This window comes from Nycticebus coucang, chromosome 17 (genome assembly GCF_027406575.1).
Source record: "Nycticebus coucang isolate mNycCou1 chromosome 17, mNycCou1.pri, whole genome shotgun sequence".
Lineage (NCBI taxonomy): Eukaryota > Metazoa > Chordata > Mammalia > Primates > Lorisidae > Nycticebus > Nycticebus coucang.
Genome location: NC_069796.1, coordinates 29,432,107 through 29,457,166, shown reverse-complemented (window position 1 = coordinate 29,457,166; position 25,060 = coordinate 29,432,107). Strand labels below are relative to the sequence as shown.

Sequence of the window (25,060 nt, the reverse complement as noted above, 5' to 3'; positions counted from 1 at the left end):
GACAATGCCACATAACAGATCCTCAGGATTAGAACATGATTTTCTACAAAACCACAAAAGCAGTTCATGCATCTATTTCAGAAGTCTATTATATATATTGTTTTATCGCCTCACACCTTTTATTGTCCCAGATTAGAGACTGTAAAGCCTGATGCTTTTACTTTGAAATATTTATGTTCTTCACTCTCAAGAGTTCAGCAATGACATTGGACCATCCCTGAGTTTTTTGGGTTTTCCTTCCATTAATTCCATATAGCACATAGTCTTCCCTATCTGAATCCCTTTTCTGTATCTTAGAAAAGTTTTCTTCTATTATTTCTTTGATAATGTTCGTGTTCCTTTTTGCTATTTCTGGAACTCCTTCTATGTGGACATTTGAATATGTGTATGTATAATCTTATATGTTTCTTATATTTTTCACCCATTATTTTTATTTCTCTTTATAATTTCATTGCATTGGAAAATTACTTGATACTCTTCAGAAGTGCACAATTTTTTCCTTAAGGGCCAGATGGTAAATATTTTAAGCATGAAAGCCACTACAGTCTCCATCGTAGCTCTGATTCAACTCTGCCATTGCAGCACAAAAGCAGCTATGGACAATACATAATTGGGTATAGCTGTATTTTCCTAAAAACTTATTTACAAAAACAGGCGGCAGACTAGATATGGCCTGCAAGTACTAGTTTACTGACTCCAGCTCTCAATCAGTAAATTTTTCTGTAGTAACCACATACTTTTATTTATCTACTACAGTTATTGTTCAGGAGGATCTTTTTTATGAGATGTCATTACAATAATTTTTTAATCTGAGAATTTATATTATAGGTTTTCATGTGGTTCCCCCAAATGCTTGACTGTATGGTCTAATAACACCAGGGAGCAAAATACTCTCATTTCTTTATTTTTCTAAATTTAATTACTTCAACTGATTTTTGAAGAGTTGGTAGAAATTCAATCTGTCTTCTAGAGCACCGCTCTACATGATCATATAAAACTTTCAGGTTAAAATGGTTATCATAAAGCAAAAATAGGCTCTAGATCCTATGTTTATGTTTTTTAATTTTTCTATTTCTTAGCAAAACATACTGATTTCCTGCTACCTTTTTCTTGCTTTTGTTGCTTCAATGCTCTTAGAGGGGCCTCATACAAAGACTCCCTGCCCCAACCACAGACTTCACACCACAGCCATCCTTTGATGCAGGGTGCCCAACCCTGCACTGCACTAATCTCTTCAACTCCATTTCTCATCTTTTCCCCAGACTCAGTTTGTCCACCCACCTCATTCAACATACTTCTCTTTATACTATTCTCATTTGGGATGAGAAAGCATAATTCCGTAAGTGACTCTTAAGAAACAATACTAGCTTCTTTTAGGACTGAGGCGGGAAAGATGTCACTAACAATAGTTTTCTGCCTCTTCTTTCTTGATAATAAACTGTTACAATTTCATTAAATTTGCCTTGTCAGGAAGCAGTTTGTCCAGGCACATCCAAACACAGTACATTTTCGCCTTCAGAGGATATGAATTTTCTCAGCATAAGGGCAGGACAAATTATTGCGATTTCTTCTCCAGTAAGCCCCTTGACTAAACGTAGAGAAGAGGCTTCAAGGTTCTTGGTACCTTCCAGATGTGAACAGAAAGGGCAGCTGTCTCCACTGAAGAAAAAGGTTAGCAGTTAAGTTACTGCATCTTTCCTCCAGGCCTTGTGCAATCAACTTGTAAGATAACTGTTCTTGATGTGCAGGGAGAGCCATGCGGCTCCTCCACAGGGCCCTCTCAAGCAGGAGGAGAACTGACAGATTTCAGAGAATCAGATCTACTTCCAGACCACTGGGATTCTTACAAAAGCAAAAGCAACACCTTGCATTTCTGAACCTGTATTTTCCTCCAGAAGGGAGCGTCTGGTGCTTGGCAGAAGATTTCAGCCAAGTGGAACCGCAACTCCACATCAAGTGATTTAATCTAATAGCTGTGTTGCTGCAGGACTATGTTTGGGGAGGAAAGTCACCATGGTACGTTCAGGTCACCACCCATCACTCAGAAATGTTTCCTTTTCTTTTTTGCAGGTTTTGGCCAGGGCCAGGTTTGAACCCGCCACCTCCAGTATATGGGACCAGCACCCTACTCCTTGAGCTACAGGTGCCTCCAGAAATGTTTCTTAAAAGAATGCATGGGTGTGCTTGTAAAAGCAGAGTGGTAACTCACACAATAATACAGCAAACATTCTGATTACTAAGGGACAAGATTCAAAAGCAGATAACTAAACTGGTTAATCTCACACTGAAAAGCAAAGGATAGATGACTTCAGGTTCCTTCTATCGTACTGTGTTATTGGTTAACCAATTTATAAATCAAAAGATAGTGAATATTTCAAGAATGGAGAAGAATCCAATGCACTCAATTCTAACATGAACACAGTAGATGATCTAATACAAGGGGTGGGGTAGGGGAATGAGGGAGTAGGGAGGCGGAGAGGGGGATGGGGGTCACAGTGTATGACACATCTCTTGGGGCGGGACACAGTTATAAGGGGGACTTTACCTAACAAATGCTATCAGTGTAACCTAACTCTTTGTACCCTCAATGAATCCCAAACAATAAAAAAAAGGAAGAAAATAATAAAAATAAATTTTTAAAAAACTTGAGTATTTTTCATTTTGGACTTCACTGTGTTGAGAGTCGGACTTTAGCACTAGTAGGTTTCCTCATGCCATCTAACCTAACCTTTCTGAGAGATAAAAGTAGAAGGACTCTCCTTTCTAAAACGGAAAGAACAACTGTTCAGGAACAGAAAGGACTGTGCTGCTGGAGCACAGTTAAGAGAGTAGGGACTTCAGCTGAAAATATTCAGACACCCAAGATGCAGATCACATAGGGTATAAAGGACTGAAACGTGGGTCCTCTCAAGAAAAGGGGAAATAACTGAAAGGCTCCAGTGAGCGCGGTGCCCCTGCAGAGACAGGCACCGAAGGCACAGGAGCAAGGACTGTAAGGAGCTGGAGGGGAGGAACAGAGAGCACAGGCAACTGGGGAGAGCCTCGCCTCCAGACGGGAAGACAACACATAGGGAGAAAAGAAGAAGACAGAGTGAACTTTTTCCCTTTAGGATGATAAAGATCCAGTAAAAGAGGTAAAGAAAAAGAAAGAAGGAAAAAGAAAAGCTTAAGGTGAAGAAAAGGGATTTTTAACATTATGAGGTTCCAAAGAATGCAGGCAGGATGGACCCACACACAGGTTGAGGTGTTCTTGAGACTTTTATTATAACACTCTCACTGAATCAAAGAGTCGGACTCTAAGACGATAAATATTCTGAAATATAAAAATACGATATTTTTTAGGCACAACACAGACATTTAAAGAATGGCACACTTTCTGTGTGTGCTGCTATTACGATTTCAAGAGAAACACAAGATTTCAATCATGGGCAAAAAAGGGAAATTCCAGGGTCAGGCCTTTGCAAAGAAAAACAGGAAATGGTGCACTCTGCTTTGATACGTTTTAACTGTTGTCAGTAGCAAAGAGTCACCGAGCTTCCTGGAAACAGACTTTATTCTTTAGAGGGAATTTTATCAAGACTGTCAACCATCTGAATAATCCTTACCATCCTTAAAATATTAACTTTTATCATCCATAAGGTCAAAGGGTGGCAGGACACCCAAATGAACAGTTACATTAGTGTAGAAGGGGTTACGATAAAATATCTCCTCCCAAAACATTTCCACATAGTTATAGTGCGATAAAATAATTATTAAAGATAATGAACTAATCTGGAATGGATGCAAGGAGTAGAAATGAAAAGTTTAATTTCATTTGCTACTGTGTGGACTTTGCATCCTGATCCAAAGAAACCATCTCTAAAAATGCCATTTATGAGACAATGGGGAAATTTCAAAACTTGCTGGATATTAGATGATAATAAGGAAGTATTTAAACTTATTTTTGTTTTGGGTGTGGTAATAACAGTGATTATCTTAAATAAAAAGTTCTTACTCAAGCTGGGTATGGTGGCTCACACTGTAATCCTAGCACGTTGAGAGGCTGAGGCAGGAGGATCACTTTAGCCCAGAAGTTAAAGACCACCCCAGGTAACTGTGAGATCTCAACTCTTAGAAAAATAAAAAAAATTAGCCCAGCATGGTGGCATGCGCCTATACTCCCCGCTACTCAGGAGGCTAAGGCATGAGGACAGCTTGAACCTAGGAGCTGGAGGCTGCAGTGAAATGACACCACTGCACTCTGGCCTGGGCAACCGAGTAAGATGCTGTCTCAAAAAAAGTTGTTTTAGCAATAAAAAGGGATGAACTACTGACACATGCTACAATGTGGATGAATCTCAAAATAATTATGCTGAGTAAAAGAAACCACTTTAAAAAACGTAACATACTCTTATCATTCCATTTAAGTAAAATTCTAGAAGACGCAAACTAATATGACAGAACACAGTTTAGGGATTATTTGGGACACAGGATGGAGAAGGTGAGGAAGACAAGAGATTAGAAAGATCCCTAAAGAACTCTGGGGGTGATGGACATGTTCACTATCTTGACTTTGACTGTGGTGGTGGTTTTGAGGTATATGTCAAAAATCATCAAATTTTACACTTATGTGTGTCAATATTTATTGTATGTAGATTATACCTCATTGAAGCTGTTTCTTAAAAACAATCTTTATGTCTTAAGGATACATGCCAAAATACCTTTGGGTGAAATGAGATACCTAGAATTTGCTCTAAAATTATCAAATGGGGGGTGCTTTATAGGTGGAACAAGATGGGCCCCCATAACTAAGACAGGGGCTACCTACATTGGGGGAGTTCTCTTTCCTCTATCTTTTTGCATGTTCTTAAAAAAAAAAAATTTTTTTTAAGACAGAGTCTCACTCTGTCCCCAAACTAGAGTGCAGCAGTGTCATCACAGCTCACTGCAACCTCAAAACTCCTGGGTTCCAGTGATCCTCTTATCTCAGTCTCCCACGTAGCTGGCACACGCCACCACAGCTGGCTAATTTTTCCTATTTTTAGTCTCACTCTTGCTCAGAGTGGTCTCTGTCTTGAACTCCTTAAGCTCAAGCAATCCTCCTACCTCCCACCTCAGCCTTTCAGGTGCTAGGATTATAGGCATGAGCCACCGTACCCAGCCCAGAACTCAATCTTGTTCTTATTCTTTCTCACGCTTTACAATTGTAAAGTACCCACTTCCTGTCTTCATCCCAAAACTTGCTCACAGCATTTTGAGGTTTTAAAATATACACCACAGAACTACCACACAACATATGGCTAGCTACAATATCGATTTACTGTAACACGCTCTTCATACACACACACGTCACATTTCTTCTCTGAAAATAAATTGACCCAGAACAATGACAGAAATGGCGAAACCAGGCCGAGTGGCAGCGTGGTCAGTATAGGTCAGAGCTTCTGCTTTGTTGTCTGTAGTGTTTCCTTTTTCTGTTTTTTGAGGTGGGGTGCCTAGGCTCAGGCAATCCTCCTACCTCACCTAACAGAGTAGCTGGGACTACTGGCATGTGCCACTGCACCTGGCTCTCAACAGTTTTCTTAGGTCGATCTACCTACCTCCTTCTTGTGTCAATTTTAGTCTCTGGCTGAAAGCAAAATAGCTGTACCAAGTTTAGGCCTTCCATCTGTCTAACGGCATCTAGAGCAGTGGTCCCCTATCTTATTGGCACCAGGGACTGGTTTCATGAAAGACAAATTTTTTCATGGATGGAGGAGGACATGGGAGTGATGGTTCTGATTTATTCTGCTATGTGCAGTCAAACTTCTCTAATGATAATCTGTGTTTGCAGGTGCTCCTCAGTGCGACCACCACAGCCTCAGCTCCACCTCAGATCATCAGGCATTAGATTCTTGTAAGGAGTGTGCAATCTAGATCCCTCTCATGTGCAGTTTACAGGAGGGTTCCCAAGCCTGTGAGAACCTAATGCTGCTGCATTTCCCACAGGAAGAAGAACTCAGGTGGTGATGCGAGTGATGGGGAGCAGCCGCAAGACAGAGGAAGCTTCACTCGCTAGCTGCTCACCACGTGCTGTGCCACTCAGTTCCTGACAGTCCACAAACTGGCGTAGCCCATGAGTTGGGGGCAGCAGATCTAGAATAGCTCTTTATTAAAAACCAGGAAAGTGTCCCTGATGTCTCCAAACAATTCCCCTGGCATCGCTGAAAGTTCTGCTCCCTTTCTTAAACCAACCTAACTAGCAGAATATCTTACTTGGACCAAGATCTTTAATTTGACTCCAGATTTTTGGGCCTTGCCTCCAATAAAGAAGATGAAGCCCCCACGATGGCTACAGAGCCTGAGCAGAGTCACCATGAGCAATGGGGTCCACTGCTCCAGTACAACAGAGAGGGGAGAAGGGGATGCTGTGGTCACAGTCATAATGTCTATCAGGGCAGATGCTGTAAGTCTTAAAAATTACCAGATATATATTTCTAAAACTTGGGAGGTAAAATTAAGAGAAAGGATTATTCTTAGATTCTTCTCCCAGGACACCCCTCTTTTCTGCTTTCCCAGTCATGTCTCTGCTTTTGTTCCCTTTGTGCAAGTCAGTGTTTTCCAGGATATCCTAGGTCTGGTCTCATATCCCCCATCTCCTATGTCTTCACTTTCTAACACAGTTTGCATGTTTGAAATCTGATCCCCAGTGTTGGGTGTGGGGCCAGGTGGGAGGCAGCTGGGTATGAGAGCAGAGCCCTCAGGAATGGCTTCTTCTGCTCAAGAGCCTGGTATCTGCTTGTCTTGCTTCCCTCCTCTCCCTGTGCGACAGCTACTCCCCTCCCCTTCTGCCATGATGGCAAGCTTCCTAAAGTCGTCACCAGAAGCAGATACTGGCGCCATGCTTCTTGTACAGCCTGCAGAACCAGGAGCCAAATAACCCTCTCTTCTCTATAAATTACCCAGCCTCAGGTATTCCTTTAGAACAGTGCAAAACACACTAAGACACCTTCCAAACTCTACACTGAAGGCCATCTTCTCTTTTCTCTGTTTCGGCTAGAAATCCGACTGCTTACTGGACACCTCCATGTGAATGTCAAGAGAGGAGTCTCCAATTTCCTATGTCCAAACTGAAAACATAATCTTACTTCTATAAACTCTTCCTCCTCTTTATTTTGGTAAACAACACTTCTACCAGGACTTCCAGCCAGATTTTGGGGCCGTGCCTCCTAATTTCTTTCCTTCATTTTATAACTACCCCCCCATTCTTTATCCTATATATATGGATCTACTTTCCTAACATAGGAAATACTTATGTGATCACATCACTAACCAATTTAAAATGTCTCAACAGCTTTCAAAACTTTCAGGTGAATTCAAATAAATGGAGTCCCATTTATCTCTTCAGCCTCACCTTTTCTGCTTCCTTCCTCTAGTTGAGTTTTCACTGGTTACCTGCTCAACCCTCCTCACTTCGGCACTCTGTGCCGGGGGTGGGGGGTGTCTTTCTTTGCTGCTCCTGTATTTGTCTAACTCAGACTGTGGAGAGGTACTCCTCCTCCGTGCTCCGTGTTCACCCACACTAAAGTGAAGTATATATGCAACCCCAAATGGACAGTAGCTGTGCTACTACAGAAAGGGCCTATGAAATGTGAGTCTGCAACGGCCAGTGCTGGATGTGGCACATGGTAATTCATCCACAAATGCTTCCGGAATGAATGAATTCATGAATGCACAAACATGTTCACAAAGCTTTTAAGGCTTAATTTTTTTCAACTATATTTTTTGTAACAAAATTAATACTTTGTCTCCCTTAAATTTTGAGCACAGTATCAATTACAGCATCTAAAAAAGTTAATTATTTAAAAATCACCTAAAACTTTCTCAAAGACTAAGCTTTCTTGGGCTCAGTATGCAAACACGTCACTGAGAAGCAGTTGAAGGCCAGGTAACACAGGGTTAACAGGAAGCAATTCCACTCAATGGCAGGAGTTAATTTTTTCATTCAACCAAGCCTGTGGCTCAGTCGGTAAGGCACCGACCCCATATACAGAGGGTGGCAGGTTCAAACCCGACCCGGGCTGAACTGCAACCAAAAAAATAGCTGGGCGTTGTGGCGGGCGCCTGTAGTCCCAGCTACTCAGGAGGCTGAGGCAAGAGAATCGCGTAAGCCCAGGAGTTGGAGGTTGCTATGAGCTGTGTGATGCCATGGCACTCTACTGAGGGCCATAAAGTGAGACTCTGTCTACAAAAAAAAAAAAAAAGAAACTGAAGGGTTTTTTTTTTTAGTCAGGGAAATTTTGATAGAACATATTCTTCTGCAATGCTCCTGTCCTCTTTTTTGGAGTTTAGGCAAATTTCAAACTTCCTTGGTTGACCATATAATTTTCTTATTTTCCTTTCAACTTTCTATCTCTTTACCTCTTGGTTTTATCTTCCAGCCTGTCTCACGGACTTTATTTCATCTGTCATATTATTTCCAAGCACTGCTTCTTGTTATCAATTTGCTCTCTCTCCCCCTCTTCCTTTGTAGGCGCCTTATTCTTGTTTAGAGAATTCAGTATCTTAATCAACTCAGGTCTATTCACATTTTTGTTGTTCTTTTTAGTTCCTTTCTATTCCCTGTGTCATCTATTTCCTCCAACTTCTTTTATGCAGTTAATTTCTTTAAGCTTGCCTGACATCTGACAATCACAGACTATACAAATGAGGCTTAGTGTGCATTGGTGAGGCACGTTGCATAGTGGAGATTCAATGAATGATCGCATGGTAAGCTCACGCTTTGCTTGGGAAACTCGCAAGTACAGTTATCAGCAGGTCTTTTCTATAGTCAGTTCCCTAGAGAAGGAACTGCTATAGTGCAGCTTGAGGGCTTCCAACCTACACAGACATTCTAAGAGCAAGGCAGGTAGAGAATGACAGGTAGAGAATGAATTCTTGTTAGTGTCCTCCTCTGTATGTAATTAGGTTGCAGCTGCATTCAGCTGAATAGATCCCCACTCTATCTGACTATTTTTATTATCTCTTATTCATAGTTATCTGCTTCTATTCTCTTTGTGAGTTTTATCTTTTTATACCTTTTTTGTTATTTAATCTCCTTTAATGTCATGTACAGTAGGGTTTCTGGAGGGAGGAAAATAGTTAAATAAATACATAAAAATATGTATTTTTTTCAGTCCAACATCCTCTCTCATGTTCAGATGACTAGATCTCTCTTTGTGGTAACTGACAAACCAAAACATTTCTGGTAAGAGACCAGCTTTTCAAGATTTGATGGTCCTGTTCATATCAAACAGAAAGTGCTTGAAAATAACCAAGGGGAATAAAAACAAAACAAAGCAAAAAACTTATTTAAAATGAGAGGAAACTGTAGATTATCAATTCAACATCCATAACAGGAGCACTTACTGTATGCCACATACTCCACTAAGCACATTAAATAAATCATCTTATTTTAATCCATTACCTACTTTACGATAATGAATCCTATGATAGGTATTATTACTCCCCTTTGCACAGATGCAACTGATCTACCAAAGGTCAAACGTAAGTAAGTATTAGCACTGGAATTCAAACCTTTTCTGAACTACTCTAAACCCTGTAGAGGATCAGATCTCATATGAAGAGGGAAAAATGGTTTTTCAAAACTACACTTAAGTTTGGGGCTCTTAAAAATGAGGCCATTTCCCATGGCTAAGTACCACTAAAAGCACAATTTGCCTTATGCTTCTTACTAATTTTACCTACTCTTAAAGTAGGCAAGAAAATAGCATCTATTAATGTCTTTTGTTTAAAGAGGAGATTCCATGACTGACAGCTAACACTTTCCAATAACTTGATGACTTTTGAGTATGTGTTCATATACATAACAGAGACTTGCCTAAGTATGTGTCCATGTTAAGATCCCAGTGAAGACATTAGCCAACAGCTCCGCAGGTAGCTACTTCAAGTACAAACAAAACCAAAACCAAACAGTGACGGGGGTGAGGGGATATGATGAGGAAATTAAATGATAGACATATATGTCATAATACAGGGTGTCACAAAAGTCACCTGTAAGTTACCATACATACACAGGGAAAATGGGAAGTCGTAGGTAAATGTGCCTTTATTTACAAAATGTTCGCCAACGCAGAGAATATTTTGTAAATATTGGTTCATTTACCTACAATTTCCCATTTTCCCTAGGTATGGCAACTTATGTGCAGCTTGGGACACTCTTATACTTAAAAGTAAATGAACTAAGAAGGTCTGTAAAAATGACATATAATAATTAACATTTGGTGGCAAACAGAGACTTTTAAAATAGTGAAACACCACTCATGTCATCGTAACTTATCAAACTAGTGGTGTGTATTTGCATAGTCTCATAACTCAGCTTCACGTTGCATTTGGGTATTTATTTCCCTTTGGGTGAAATTTACTGAAACATATACTAGAAAGAAAACTGGTCTTAAAATGCAAAAGATTCTAACACTAATTCTCAAGGCTTATCTTAGTTTACTAGTTAACTTCTTACACTTTCCAAATCTGCAACACATGCATTTGACTAGATGTTTGCTTAAATGCCTTCAAAAACTAATAAAATGTTATGATTGCAGGCTAGACGTGGAGGCTAATGCCTGCAATCCAACACTCTTAGAGGCTGAGGCGGGAGGATCCCCTGACCTTAGGAGTTCAAGAATAGCCTAAGCAAGACCGAGAACCTGTCTCTAGTAAAAATAGAAAAATTAGCTGGGCATTGTGGTGGGCACCTACAGTCCCAGCTATTTGGAGGCTGAGGTAGGAGGTCACTGGAGCCCAGGAAGTTGAGGTTACTGTGAGCTAGTGCAACAGAGTCAGATCGTCTCAAAACATATATAATCTATATATATATCTATATATATATATGATTGTAGGAAAATTATTTTAACAAAGGAAAAAAGAAATCACAATAACAAACAAAAAAAATCCCACCTGCTAAAACAGAGGAACATAAGCATAACAGTTTTTCAAGGATCTAAAAGAAAGTTCCATCTACCAAAGTAGATAGAAGATATCTAATATCTAAATATCTGAACAATGTGTACTATGTGCCTAGATAGTAGGCACAGAAGTATCTAAATATCTGAACAATGTGTACTATGTGCCTAGATAAGAGAGCAGCTTTAGAGTACTCAGTACTTAAACAAGAGAGCTGAGATCTGACCTAAAATCTGTCCTGTATTGAGGGATGCTAATAAAATTGATTTGTAAAGTTTCCTACTCAATAGAACCAAGTTTAAGGCATAAAAGGATAAAAAAAAAAAAAAAAAAAAAAGACTGGCTTTTGCCATGCATTTATACCACAGATGAATGGATCCTTTAAAATTGCTTTTAAAAATGTTCAATATAGGGCGGCGCCTGTGGCTCAGTTGGTAAGGCGCCGGCCCCATATACCAAGGATAGCGGGTTCAAACCCAGCCCCGGCCGAACCGCAACAAAAAAAATAGCCGGGCGTTGTGGTGGGCGCCTGTAGTCCCAGCTACTCGGGAGGCTGAGGCGGGAGAATCGCTTAAGCCCAGGAGTTGGAGGTTGCTGTGAGCTGTGTGAGGCCACGGCACTCTACCGAGGGCCATAAAGTGAGACTCTGTCTCTACAAAAAAAAAAAAAAAATGTTCAATATACTATAGACATCATAAATACTGGCCTCAGATAAGCATTAAAATATGATTATATTAAGGCTCTGATTATTACTTAAATTCTAATTTTCTTTACTCACAGATTATATTTACATAAATACTTTCTTATAATGTATTACTTATTCTTTACTGGTTTTATTTATTTATGTACTTATTTATTTAACAGATTCTTACTTTGTCACCCTGGGTAGAGTGCCATGGCCTCATAGCTCACAGCGACCTCAAACTCTTGGGCTCCAGTGACCCTCTTGCCTCAGCCTCCTGAGTAGCTGGTACTACAAGCGCCCACCACAACACCCGGCTAGTTTTTCTATTTTTAGTAGAGACAGAATCTCCCTCTTGCTCAGGCCATCTACTGGCCTCAGCTTCCCAGAGTGCTAGGATTACAGGCGTGAGCCACTGCGCACAGCCCCCGTTACTGATTTTAAAAATAATAAAATGAGATTTCCTTACCAATACGGCTTTCTATTAATAAACAGAACCCAATCTACACTAACTCTACACAAACAAAAGCTTAATTTAACTCTTTATTCTTGTTAGGTCTAGGCTTACAAAACCCAAGAGTAAGTAAAACAAAATTTCTTGCTATTGGTGTTTTAGACATGGCTTTATTTTAGCTATGTTAAGAATTTACCATCATATGAAAAGATGCAGACTTTCACACCATTTACACAATGACACACTTATAATAGAAGACCGTGTTTTCTAAATATAATTTCCCAGATGCAGTCAGATGACTTGCAAACAATAGATCTTTTAAGAAATGTTTCAGTATTCATACAAGCTGCCAGCTAACAGTAGCTCATACTGACTCTACTTAACACTGCCTCCGAGATGAGAAAGATTTTATGAATATAAGGATAAATAGCACATAGAAATGGCATACAGAACAAAATTAAAATTGGTTATCTGCCATATATTTTAAATTATTTAACCACAAGGTTTTTTCCCTCTCCTATTCATCCAAAAAAAAAGAAAGAAATTTTCCTGAGTTTCTTTTGCTTTCCTTTACCTATTATTTTTATCCTGATAAAAGTTAATATAATTCTGCTTATCTCCAGAACTCCGTACTCTGACTCCTTCTATAATCAATTATCTGCAATGTGAGAGATGCTCACCCAGGAGACGATCAGAATGATCTACTAGAAAGTTAAAGGAAAACACTGAAACTTTTCTTTTTATTACTTATCTTTTTAAAAATTAAGCTCTACTAATAGTTAGAACATAGGTTGACATGGATGCCGGGTTGCTACTATGTTTTTCTATAAGAGTCACCAGGAACAGAATAAGGAGAATGTGCTAAATTAGATTAATGTCTAACCATACTTGAAACTGAACATAAAAATGAAAGTTAAGAGTATAATGTCTTAAACTGCTTCAAATTATCAAAATGCATCTTTTTCTGTATCCTTGAAGAACTGATCTTATGTTATAATTTAAACGGAATATGCTTATAAACAAAAATGTGGAAGACAGCTTGGCACAGTGGCTCACGCCTGTAATCCTAGAACTCAGGGAGGACAAAGCAGGTGGATAGCTTGAGCTCAGGAGTTCGAGACCAGCTTGAGCAAAAGCGAGACCCCTGTCTCTACTAAAAATAGAAATAACTGAGGTGAGAGGATCGCTTGAGCCCAAGAGTTGGAGGTCGCTGTGAGCTATGATGCTACAGCACTACCCAGGGTGACTGCTTGAAACTCTGTTTAAAAAGAAAAAAAATGTGGAAGGCTTGAACTGGGAAATTTTACTTTAAGAAATCTCTAATCCTGAGGCTGACAACTTATTAGTCAAACAAGTCAGAGTTAGTATTCACTCTTCTGTTGTGTTTTTCTGTTATTTTCTTTTGGTGTTTAAAGACTAGTCAAGTGCAGTAACGAGAAGCCAGGAAAGAGTAGAACAAGGAGTTTCATCTGTAACTGACTCTGAATCAACTGAGATAACTCACCATCTTGGGACCAGCCTGTTCACTCTCACGAAAATGCAAGACAACAGAAGGCTAAACCTAAAGAACTATTACTACATTCTTCCCCAATTGATAAAGACTTTAAAGTCTGAAAATAACCACATTGATGAAGATATGGAACAATGGAACACTCAAATGTTAGAATGTAAAACAGAAGCATCAAATTTAAAACAATTTGCTCTGGCATGGTCAAGGAGAACTCCTTAGGCTTTAGAGTTAGTAATTTTATTCCTAGGTATATATCCCAGATAAACTCATGCACATGTTCCCCCAGGCTACACGCACAATGCACAAAAGAGCATGGTTCTTAATGGTCACATAGTGGCATCAACCCAGATTATAAAAAGAACTATAATGCATGAATCTATTATGGTACATAATACAAAAAAATTATAAAAATTAGCATGAAATTCAGCTACCTACATGAATATGGATCAATCTTATAAAATTAAAGAAAACACAAAGGATTACATCCAATTATGACTTCATTTAAAAGTCAAAACAGGCGAACTGAACCAAATTGCTTAGGGATACATATATAAATAATAAAACCATAAAACACAAGGAAACACACCTATAGTCCCAACCACTGGGGAGGCTGAGCCAAAGGATCTCTTGAGCCCAAGAGTTTGAGGCTGCTATGAGCTATGATGCCATGATACTACACCCAGGGCAACAGAGTAAGACTCTGTCTCAAAAAAAAAAAAAAGGGTGGCACCCATAGATAAGTGGGCAGGGTGTCAGCCACACTGAGGCTGGTGGGTTCGAACCCGGCCCAGGCCAGTAAAACAACGACAACTGCAACAACAACAATAAAAAAACAGCCGGGCGTTGTGGCGGGTGCCTATAGTCCCAGCTACTTGGGAGTCTAAGGCAAGAAAATCACTTGAGTCCAAAAGTTTGAGGTTACCGTGAGCTGTGACACCACAGCACTCTATTGAGGGCAACATAGTGAGACTCTGTCTCAAAAAAACAAACAAACAAACAAAAAAAGCCACAGGAAATAATTACTATAAAAAATCAGGACAGTTGTTCTTCCAAATGTTGGAATAGGGATGTATGTAATGTCCTATTTCTTAACTTGAAGAATATTTGCTTTATAATACATTTGTTTCATAATCATATCATGCATTTATAAGTAAAATGAACCCTTTTAATTAACATTTGATATCATAATGTTAAGTCTTTAGAGATAAATACTGAAATTATCATGGATAAATAAAAATGCCAGGGATTTGACTTCAAAACAATAGAGGGAAGGAGAAAGTGGATGGAATAAGATAAAGAACTGAAATTGATGAAGCTGAAAGATGGATACATGGGGCTCATTACACTACTGTCTACTTCTGAACGTGTTTTAAAGTTTCCATTAATACAAAGGTTTTAGCGGTCTCTCAGAGTGCTAGGATTACAGGGCTGAGCCACTGTGCCCAGCCTATTTCAACACATTTAATAAAATTGTTCCAAAAGTTATTTTAAATGCCAATACCTGTGAATAAACAGCTGTTAAAATGAAAATATATAAAGTTTTAAAGAAATATTTGTGGAAATAACTAACAAACGAAGACATACAATATCTTCGTAAGTGGGAATACTCATTATCTATAGATTTATTACAAGTATAACAAAAATCCCAACAGGTCATTTGGAAAACATAACAAACTAATTTTAAATTTATATGCAATTTATAAAGGAATGACCACTGCAAAAGAAGAAAATGAAAAAGGGATCTGCCTCTCAGATACCAGAACAATATAAGGCAAAGAAGATACTGTACGACTGACACAATGATGAACCAATAGGCTAACATCATCTAGAATCTAACTAATCACGTGTATAATATATACTTCAAACCAGTGAATAAAGGAAAGTCTACTTAGCAAGTAGTTGTGGAACAGAGGGCTCCCCACATAAAAAATAAATGTAATTTTAAATCCCTTCTTCAAAAATCCAATCCAGGCTTCAAAATTTGAGTATCTTTATTGCTGAGAGTAAGAAAACATTCGTAAACACAAAAACATAAGCAAGAAGATAGTGATAGTTAAGTATGTTTTAACACATATAACCAATAAAGAATTTGTTTTCAGAATATGAAAAGAAAGCTCACGAACAAATAAAGGTGTGCAGAAGACATGAACAGGCGTGTATTTCACAGAAGAAACCGTACTGAGCACTAAGCACACAGAGAAATGCTTAACCTCTTAGCATCAGGGAAGAGCAAGGCCACGAAATTCCATTTTACCCATCAGACTAGCAAAACTTAAAAAGTCAAAAAATGAAGCATTGAATGAAATGTAAAAGTGGAATTATACCATAGTGATCTGAGAACAATTATCAGTTTGGAAAATAATTTGGCACTATCTTATGAAACTGATTAGGCCCATATCTCACAACTCAGAACTTCTACGTCTAAAGACAGCATATGCTAGAGAAATAAGGATACTAAATGACATGTATAAGAATTTACAGCATAGTTCATAAAAGAAAAAACCAAAAACTAGAAACTACTCCAATGTCCACCACTAGAACATTTGCATTGGGTGGTGGTTTATACCTGTTTAGTGATATGCATGACGTATGTTTTATATTTTTTATATATACAACAGTTTCAAAAGGATTTAAATTTTTTCCTTTAAATATTAATGAATTATTATTGATTACTTTTGATGATGTCCCATTTTAAGTAACTAGAAATTGTAACAATGTCATGTTTGCCAAGAAATGGGTTGCTTTGGCTGGCAGCGGTGGCTCATGCTTCTAATCCTAACACTATGGGAGGCCAAAGAGAGTGGATCATTTTAGCTCAGGAGTTACTAGAATCTAACTCATCATGTAAATGATTAGTCAGTACGTATGTCAGCCCACTGACTCATCATTATGCCAACTCTACAGTATCTTCTTTGCTTTATATTGTCCTGGTACCTGGGAGACCAGCCTGAGCAAGAGCAAGACCCCCACCTCTACTAAAAATAGAAAATATTTTTAGTGGTGGGTGCCCGTAGTGCCACCTACTCAGGAGGACGAAGCAAGAGTTTGAGTTTGCCGTGAGCACTGATGACGCCAAAGCACCTCACCCAGGGCAACAGAGTAAGACTCTGTCTCAAAAAATAAACAAAATAAATGTCTTACTTCATTTTGAGGTCTGCAGCAGTTTAAAAACTCTAACTCATACTGAATAAAGATCAATTTAAGAAAAACATTAAAAAGCAAATTTTCCCCTCTAACACAAACCTACAAAAGCATTACAGTTCCAAAAAATAAATGGCTTTCTACTATCTTCTTACCCCTTCTTCTCCATCTTGAATTTACAGTGACTACTGTAGACATTAGATACCAACAGTTCCTAACTGGTTAAGAACATAACAGGTGTTGGGACACCAGAACCTGTCTGCTCCATAGTTTTGTCAAGAGCCTTTCTAGTTTGTTTTCAAGTACATACAGCCAATTCAAACTTCTCCCACAGTTACATTAAAGGAGCTGCAGAGGTACAACACACAGGGAATACCATCTACTACACCCCAAAGTGACTGTCTCTAAGAAAATATGGTGGCCGCTCCCAAGTTAAGGAGATAGTTCCAGTATATTAAATGGTCTTTGGAATTTCTAGGCTTATCATACAGTTAAAACACTTCAATCAGTCTTATATGATGCCTTTCTAAAAAGGAAAGTTATTTTTCATTTCTCAACTGATAATTTTCTATTTTTATTAAATGAATTAATTTGTTTTGAGGTGACTGGTTATATAAGGTGATTCTGTGTGAAATTAAATGAATTAAGAATATGCACATTTGTGTTTTCAGAAAAAAGACTTTTACTATACTCACACCTCATTTAGGATGTGGAACGTGGTTCTTGAAAATGGAAGTGCTAAATAAATCTGTGCCATTTGAGGTTATTCTAGCATAGTAGCTTTGGAGATGCATCACAATTAACCACTTATTCTTCTGTCTTATATAAATGTTCCGAAAACATGGAATGCTCTCAGCTAGAGTTTCTTCTAGCCACCTTTCACAGAATTGTTGGTTAATCCTCTCAGGCCGCAATAATGGCTTTGATGTTTCCAGAATGTTTAAGTTCTGCAATCCCTCGTTCTCTGCTGATTCAGAGGAATCATTTCCTCAACCACTTCTCCTGAAGAAAACTTGATCTACACGCTGAAGCACAATGTTGTTCTCCTGTGGGGGGACGGGTCCCCCACCATCTCTTGTACACATTCGCACACGGTCATCTACTTTGGAGAAACATTAGATGGGAAAGCAACTATTCTAAACAGAAAAGTGGGGTTTTTAAAAATTATTATTGGTTAAAGTTATATATCAGAACAACAAATGGCAGAAAGAAAAGCCACCACAGAGAATAAACAACCTTATGACAGAACATACTCCACTACCAATTCCACACAGCTGAGTAGAACTCCCGGGTGAAGGGTGCAGGCAGGAGTAAGGTGGCATGAACACAGGACATGTGCTTCACTGAGTGTTCCGTCTGAGCGCACAGTAAGTCCACCACTAGAAGAGTATTATGTTCTTCTACTTCATTTTTTGCTCAAAACCATTCAATGACAAAAATAACAAAAACCAAAGTCTTTTCATGACCATCAAGGCTAAACATGAACTGCCTTTGATTACTTCTCTGACCTCACTCCCACCACTGGTCCCTTAGCTCACAGCCACTCTGCCTCTCGAATGTTCTGCTCACATACACATTTTCTAGTCCCTCTGACTAAAATACTCTACCATAGGTATCTCTGTGGCTTACTCCCTTAAACTCTTACCTATCTACACTTTGTTGATGCCTTCTGTGAACACCAATACCTCCTTCATTTCCTTCATTCTCCATCTCTTTTCCTGTTTCTTTTTCCACAGAGCAGTTAACATCACCCAATATTATATACACATATTTGTACAGTAAGTATCTCCTCCACCAGAGAGCCTTGAAGGTAGAAATGACGTATGTTTACTGTAATCTCATTAGTACCCGAGTGTTATTAATTGTACAAATATATAGTAATTGACTATGTCTAAAATACATTTCAGAGGCAAACAGCATCACTTTAAATCAGTGCTAAGTGGGGAAACATGAGATGGGAAGGCAAATAATACATCAACAGAAAAGCAGGGTTTTTTTCCTGTTAATCAGAGTTCATTGTTTTTAAGGCTACCTTAGGCTACCTGGGTGCACAATAAGCAGGTAAAGAATTCACCGCAATTCTGTAAACACCTAACAAACCCCTCTTTTGTTTTGAATGGAACTGCAAGGCAGCAACCATCCAAAGTAAAATCTATAACCTTTGCTGAACCCAGCAACAGCAACTACAGAGCATAGTCAATTAAGTTTCAGACTACCATGATTTATAACATTGGGATCTTATTATACTCTGTATTGTATTATATTAAAATGAAGGAGTAGGAAGAGAAAAACGATTCTTAGGATACTACTCAAAAAAATGCATTTATTTTCTTCTTAATATTGAGTTGTTTCTTTTCCACACAGGAATGTGCAAGTGCAGAGGGTGACAAAGAACGAGTAGGAGATTGGCATATAGCACTTTATTCCAGTAAATGCTTTAGAAAACTTCAAGCTTGGCACCCAGAGCACAGGGGTGAGGGTGCCAGCTACATACACCAAGGCTGGAGGGTTCGAATCCAGCCCGGGCCAGCTAAACAACAACGATGACGGCAATAAAAAATAGCCAGGCATGTGGCAGGTGCCTGTAGTCCCAGCTACACAGGAGGCTGAGGCAAAAGAATCACTTAAGCCCAAGAGTTTGAGGTTGCTGTGAGTTGTGACATCACAGCACTCTACTGAAGGCGACATAATGAGACTCTGTCTAAATAAATAAATAGTGAGACTCTGTCTAAATAAATAAATAAAAGAAAACTTCAAAGATGACCAAGCAGCTTTCAGATAAGGCAGTCTTCATACTGTCTAGTAGAACATTAAGGATATGTCTTATGCTTAGAACTCCAAGTCCTTATATTCCTGCTACTTAAATTTCTGCTTTTCTATTTTATCTATTGAGAAGTACATCTTTATCACATGCCTGAACAGAACACACTTTATCATAACACCATGTATACTGGCAATAAATCAACTGATCTTTAAAATTATGGCAATTTAACTTCCAGTTTTTGATCTGTAAGGATCTTAGAAGTCATCATCCCATTGACATAACAAGAAAAAAGCTGAACAAGCTGAACACCCAACATTTCTTCCTAGATCCATTGCAGAAATTAGGTTAACCAGAAGAGTGGTGCCTCCCAAAAGTGGAGAGACTGGCAAACAGACAGAGAAAATCAGAAAAAGTACCCACAAGTAGAAAGAAACTCTGCAGGATCTAGTACCAGTGTAGGAAAACCTAAACTGTAATTTATGAATAGCTGGGGCTCAGTGTAGATAAGTTCAAGAGTTAAAAACTCCATGAAGGTGGTGGCTCCCATAGGTCAGTGGGTAGGGCACCGGCCACATACACTGAGGCTGGCGGGTTCAAACCCAGCCTGCACCAGCTAAACAACAATGACAACTGCAACAACAACAAAAGTAAATAGCCGGGCATTGTGGTGGGTGCCTGTAGCCCCAGCTACTCAGGAGGCTGAGGCAAGAGGATTGCTTAAGCCCAAGAGTTTGAGGTTGCTGTGAGCTGTGATGCCACAGCACTCTACCCAGGGCAACCAAGTGAGACTCTGTCTCAAAAGGAAAAAAAAAGGAAACATATATAAATAAATATGTACATATATATTCACTGAGAAATATCTAAAGGAATAAATGCCAATCTCCAAAAGAAATTTCAACTGGGGATCAGTGAGCTAGAAGGGGGCAAAAAAAATGTACTTTTTAAATTTTCGGTTTTTTCTACAATGTGTGAATTTTTATAATAAAAATAAATTTGTATGCAATTACATTTTAAAATGTTATCCTTATTCTTCCTTTTATGCTGTTACAAACGTAAACAAAACAGAATTAAAATACAAATTCCTTTGTTTGGCCAATCAGCCAAACCAGCTAGCATACATACACACATTCTCCAAGGTATTATATTTGACCGTGAAGATACAAATTAATATTTTCATGACTCCTTAAGAATTCAAAGCTTGGTAGGAAAGACTGTGGAACAGTTATTTATTATCCAGTAATATAAAAATGAGCTAAAGAGCTATAGAAATATAGATGAAGTGTTATCTAAGTCAGGGGAAGGCCGGGGAAGATTTTTACATAAGTGAAATTTGGTTTAGGCATCTCAAAAGATGAACATGAATTTGGAGGTTTGGAGGGCAGGATTTTAGTATGTGTACCAATATTATCATGGGTTAGAAAGGACAAAAGTAGAGCATCCATCAAGAGGAATCAGTCAAGACCGCATACAGTATCTGACTTTGGGCAAAAAAACTGAACCTGTTTCAACTGAAAAGTAAGGACAATGATAACTTCCTCAGGCTGGTGTGAGGAAAAAGAGATGGTAAGTCAAGAACGTGAGGGCAACCTGGCTAACACATCTCCCACTCACTGATTTCCAAGGCTGACTGGACTGCTTTCCCTCGGTTAGCATCCCTTGTCTCTCACTGTCCCTCCAGAAGCTGTCTGTGTGGCAGAACACAACCTTCTTAGTCATGCACAACGAATGATCCGGCGTAGTTCTTGATATAGTAGTTACTAAGAAAAACAATCATTAAAAAAAAAAAAAAGATGTTCAGAGGTCCATTGAACTAGTTTGTGTGACACTCCCTATAACGGCCCTGCAGTTACTGCTAGGGTCCCAATTCGTACTTTGAGAACCAGCGGTATGTTTAATAAGCACGCTACCCGATGTGTACACAGACTTCATACTTACAGGCTGAGGCTGTTCTGCAATACAGCAGTTGAAACACAACCAGAATTCACTCATGCTTACAGTCCAAGGTACAAATGAGCACCAATGAAGATTCCAAATCTCAACTCAGGAAGTTCCACAAAATACACTCCTCAGTATGATGAATGTCCAATGATGCAAAATGATAGTCTTATTATTTCACTGTGGTTTTTGTTCCTGGAAGTCAAGTATCTTAAATAGTTAACCGAATAAAGAAAAAGTCTGATTGTTTCCTTTCTTTGCTTCTCGTACTACAGACTCATTTCTCAACCACCAGAAAAGTATAAAAATTGTCGTCTTGAGCCAGAGCCTATAACAGGTAATCTAGGAGAAAAAGAAAAAGTAAAAGAAAGTAAGTTAACTTTACTTATTCTTGAAAGTATTTCTGAAATCTATGATAAAATTAAAGAATAATTATTACCCAAAAAAGTAGACACTGAAAAAAAAAATCAGTATTTTAGCAAACTCTTTCGACAAATTATTTTCTGAGCAACTTTTGATGTCCAGGGACAATAGCAGGGATACAGGATCCCTAAACTACAGGAATAAAGCAGGGAAGCAGATAGAAATCTTGTTTTCCTGGAGCATCCTATTTTATGACTATAAAAGCATAAATTATTTTAGTTAAGTTCATTTTTTAAAACCACTAATTAGAACATTTTGATTACCACATATATTCTTAATAAGAAGAAATACCAATCATTTTCATACAGATTTCTTCAAATGAGTCTTTTATTCTTACGGATAGTAATTGACACGGCAATGAACCCTAAGTCAGATCGTCAAGCAACTACAACTCATCAAAAACCATGAATAAAATTATTACCTTTTCCAGTAAAATTAGAATTGTACATGAAAGATAAATTAATGGTTAAGTTAGGCTTTCTCTGGTGAATCAAACCATAATATTCCTGCCCCCATCATCACCACTGAAATGACTGTGAGTCAAAATACTTTTTAATCCTGCTATGGCAAACTAAATTGAGTCATTCAGAATCCTTGGCCAGAAAATTTTCTACCTGCAGTTGAACAAAGAGTAAATCTATTTTTTTCCCAACTGCCAAGTTGTTGACTTTAAGGATGTTCTTAGTCAACAATGTTCTATACCTGCAGAAGATGGTCCTAAGGAAATAATGTTGACAAGCAGAGACAAAAGACGAAGTCCTAGCGACATAAATCCTTGGTTCCAGTCACTCTTAAAGACCAATTTGACCTGTACACCTGAAGATCGGATTTGTGAGGCACTATATCTCCCTTTTTTTAAGCCAGAAACTATGTTGAAGCACATTTTTATCACCTACAGACTACTACATGGGTCAAGGGAAGATGTCTAATAGATAGGTGGATACATAGGTCTGGAGAAGCCAAGGAGCCTTAGAATTATCAGTGGATTAGGACCAAAGATTATAAGCCAAGGAGAAGCCTTAGAATTATCAGTGGATTAGGACCAAAGCAATGAATGACTTCTAGGGAAAACAATATGATAGAAGCAAAGAGGGCTTAATGAAGAGACCTCTGAAGAAGAGCAGCATTTATTTAAGTGATGGGTAGAAGCCAAACATGACTATGGTGGCTCACACCTGTAATCACCTTTGGGAGGCTGAGGCAGGAGAATTGCTTGAGGCCAGGAATATGAGACCAGCCTGGGCAGCATTCAAGACCTATCTCTAAAAAAAATTCACAAATTAGCCATGAGCAGTGGCACGTGCCTGTAGTCCCAGTTACTTAGGAGGCTGAGGAGAAAGGCTCACTTAAGTCAGCGGTTCTCAATCTGTGGGTCGCAACCCCTTTGTAACAATGAAAATACATCCTGCATATCAGATATTTACATTACAATTCATAACAGCAGCAAAATTACAATTATGAAGTAGCAACGAAAATAATTTTATGGTTGGGGGTCACCACAACATGAGGAACTGTATTAAAGGGTCGCGGCATTAGGAGGCATTCTTGGATGTAGTAAGCTATGATCATACACTGTACTCCAGCCTAGGCAACAGAGCAAGATGTTGCCTCTTTACAAAAAAAAAAGAAGAAAGATGGGCCGAGAAAAATAAGTCTACAAAGGAGATTTGGGTGTTATGAGAGGGGGGGGAAGGAAAGAGAGAGAGAAGAGAAAAACCAGTTAAGTGTGGTGTAACTGGGGCCTGTTTTGAAAAGGAAGAGGGTAACAGTATTTATTATCTGCAAATGAGATGGGAAAGACTGAGAAAAGTCCATTAGAATGCAGCAAACAGATACGTGGTGGCCTTGGATAAAGCAGTTTCAGTGAAGCAGTACAGGCACAAACCAGAATACAGGTGAGACGGGAGGAAGGGCAACCAGCAGAGTCAACAAGTGTAGACTGTGTTTGCAAGAATGAATATAAAGTTTAAAAAGCAGAGAGGGAGGTAGAATGAAGAACAATCCCTGAAATGAAAATATCAAAATCAAAGATGTGTTAATTTGAATATTCAAAGAAATGTTAACATTTTTGTCCCAAGTAGTAAAATATAAATCACTTATTAACAATTTTTTGAAATAGACCTGAAACATTTATAACCTTTGCCAACCATAAAGAATAACAACCTTATTACAGAATCACAGAACCCTGAACATTGAGATTAAATTCCTCCCTTTTGCTTTCTCTAAAGCCATTACTCTAAAGATGTAGGGCAGAAATGGCAGTTATCTTTATGTATTTGTACAGATGAAGCTCTTTAGTGAAGAGAAACGCACATAGGCTTAATGTCACAAATCTGGGTAACAAGGCATAAACCTAAGACCCTCATTCTACGGAGTCCAAAGAACAAATCCTCTAACATGCCATAGGAAAATGACATATCAAGTATTAAGCATATGAGGCCAGGTGTGGTGACTCACACCTGTAATCTGGGAGGCAAAAGAATCACTTGAGCTCAGGAATTTGAGACCAGTCTGAGCAAGAACAAGACCCAGACTCTATTAAAACAGAAAAATTAGCTGAGCATCATGGTAGGAGAGAGCTGTAATCCCAGCTATTTAGGAGGCTGAGCTGAAGCAGGAGGATCACTTGAGCTCAGGAGTCTGAGGTTTTTGTGAGCTAGGCTGATACCATGGTACTTTAGCCTGGGCAAAATTAAGCATATGTTCAGAGAATATCAGAAGGAAGAAAAAAATTACATCCTTCCCATAATTAAAATTCCAAACCTGCTTACTTTAAGGAGAATGAACATTTCTTATCTCACCCAAACTCTAAACCAAAGAAGTGGCAGTCTCTTTGCCACTGAATTGGGCAAACACTGTGAAGTTTTTTATAAGCACAAAAGAACAGTATGTGGGACGGTGCCTGTGTCTCAAAGGAGTAGGGCGCTGGCCCCATATATCAGAGGTGGCAAGTTCAAACCCAGCCCCGGCCAAAACTGGGGGGAAAAAAAAAAGAACAGTATGTTTTACTTATTTCCTACATACAACCTTCTTAGCAAGAGTCTAAGAGGATAGGGTTGAGTCCACAATAGTGTGAGCACTATTTCAGTGCTGCTATTTAAGAAGTTTAACCTCACCCCAGATCAAAGACCTTGGCCATTAAAAAGTCATTGTGAAATGAAATCTCTTTTTAACCAATCCTGTGAAAACAAATAGGCTTTTGTCTGAAACCTAAAATTTGCTATGCTCATC

The 25,060-nt window shown here is 38.7% G+C and overlaps 1 protein-coding gene across 2 annotated transcripts in view; it reads right to left on the bottom strand.

The window, feature by feature from the left end:
- The window catches only part of CDC42SE2 (CDC42 small effector 2), a 96,533-nt gene that overhangs the window by 13,003 nt on the left and 58,470 nt on the right, over positions 1–25,060 (bottom strand). For both annotated transcript variants that reach the window (XM_053566667.1, XM_053566668.1), the window contains one exon: positions 21,407–21,748. In XM_053566667.1, coding sequence (XP_053422642.1) covers positions 21,407–21,460 — 54 coding nt within the window. In that variant the 5' untranslated portion in view covers positions 21,461–21,748. The remainder of the gene's footprint in view (positions 1–21,406; positions 21,749–25,060) is intronic.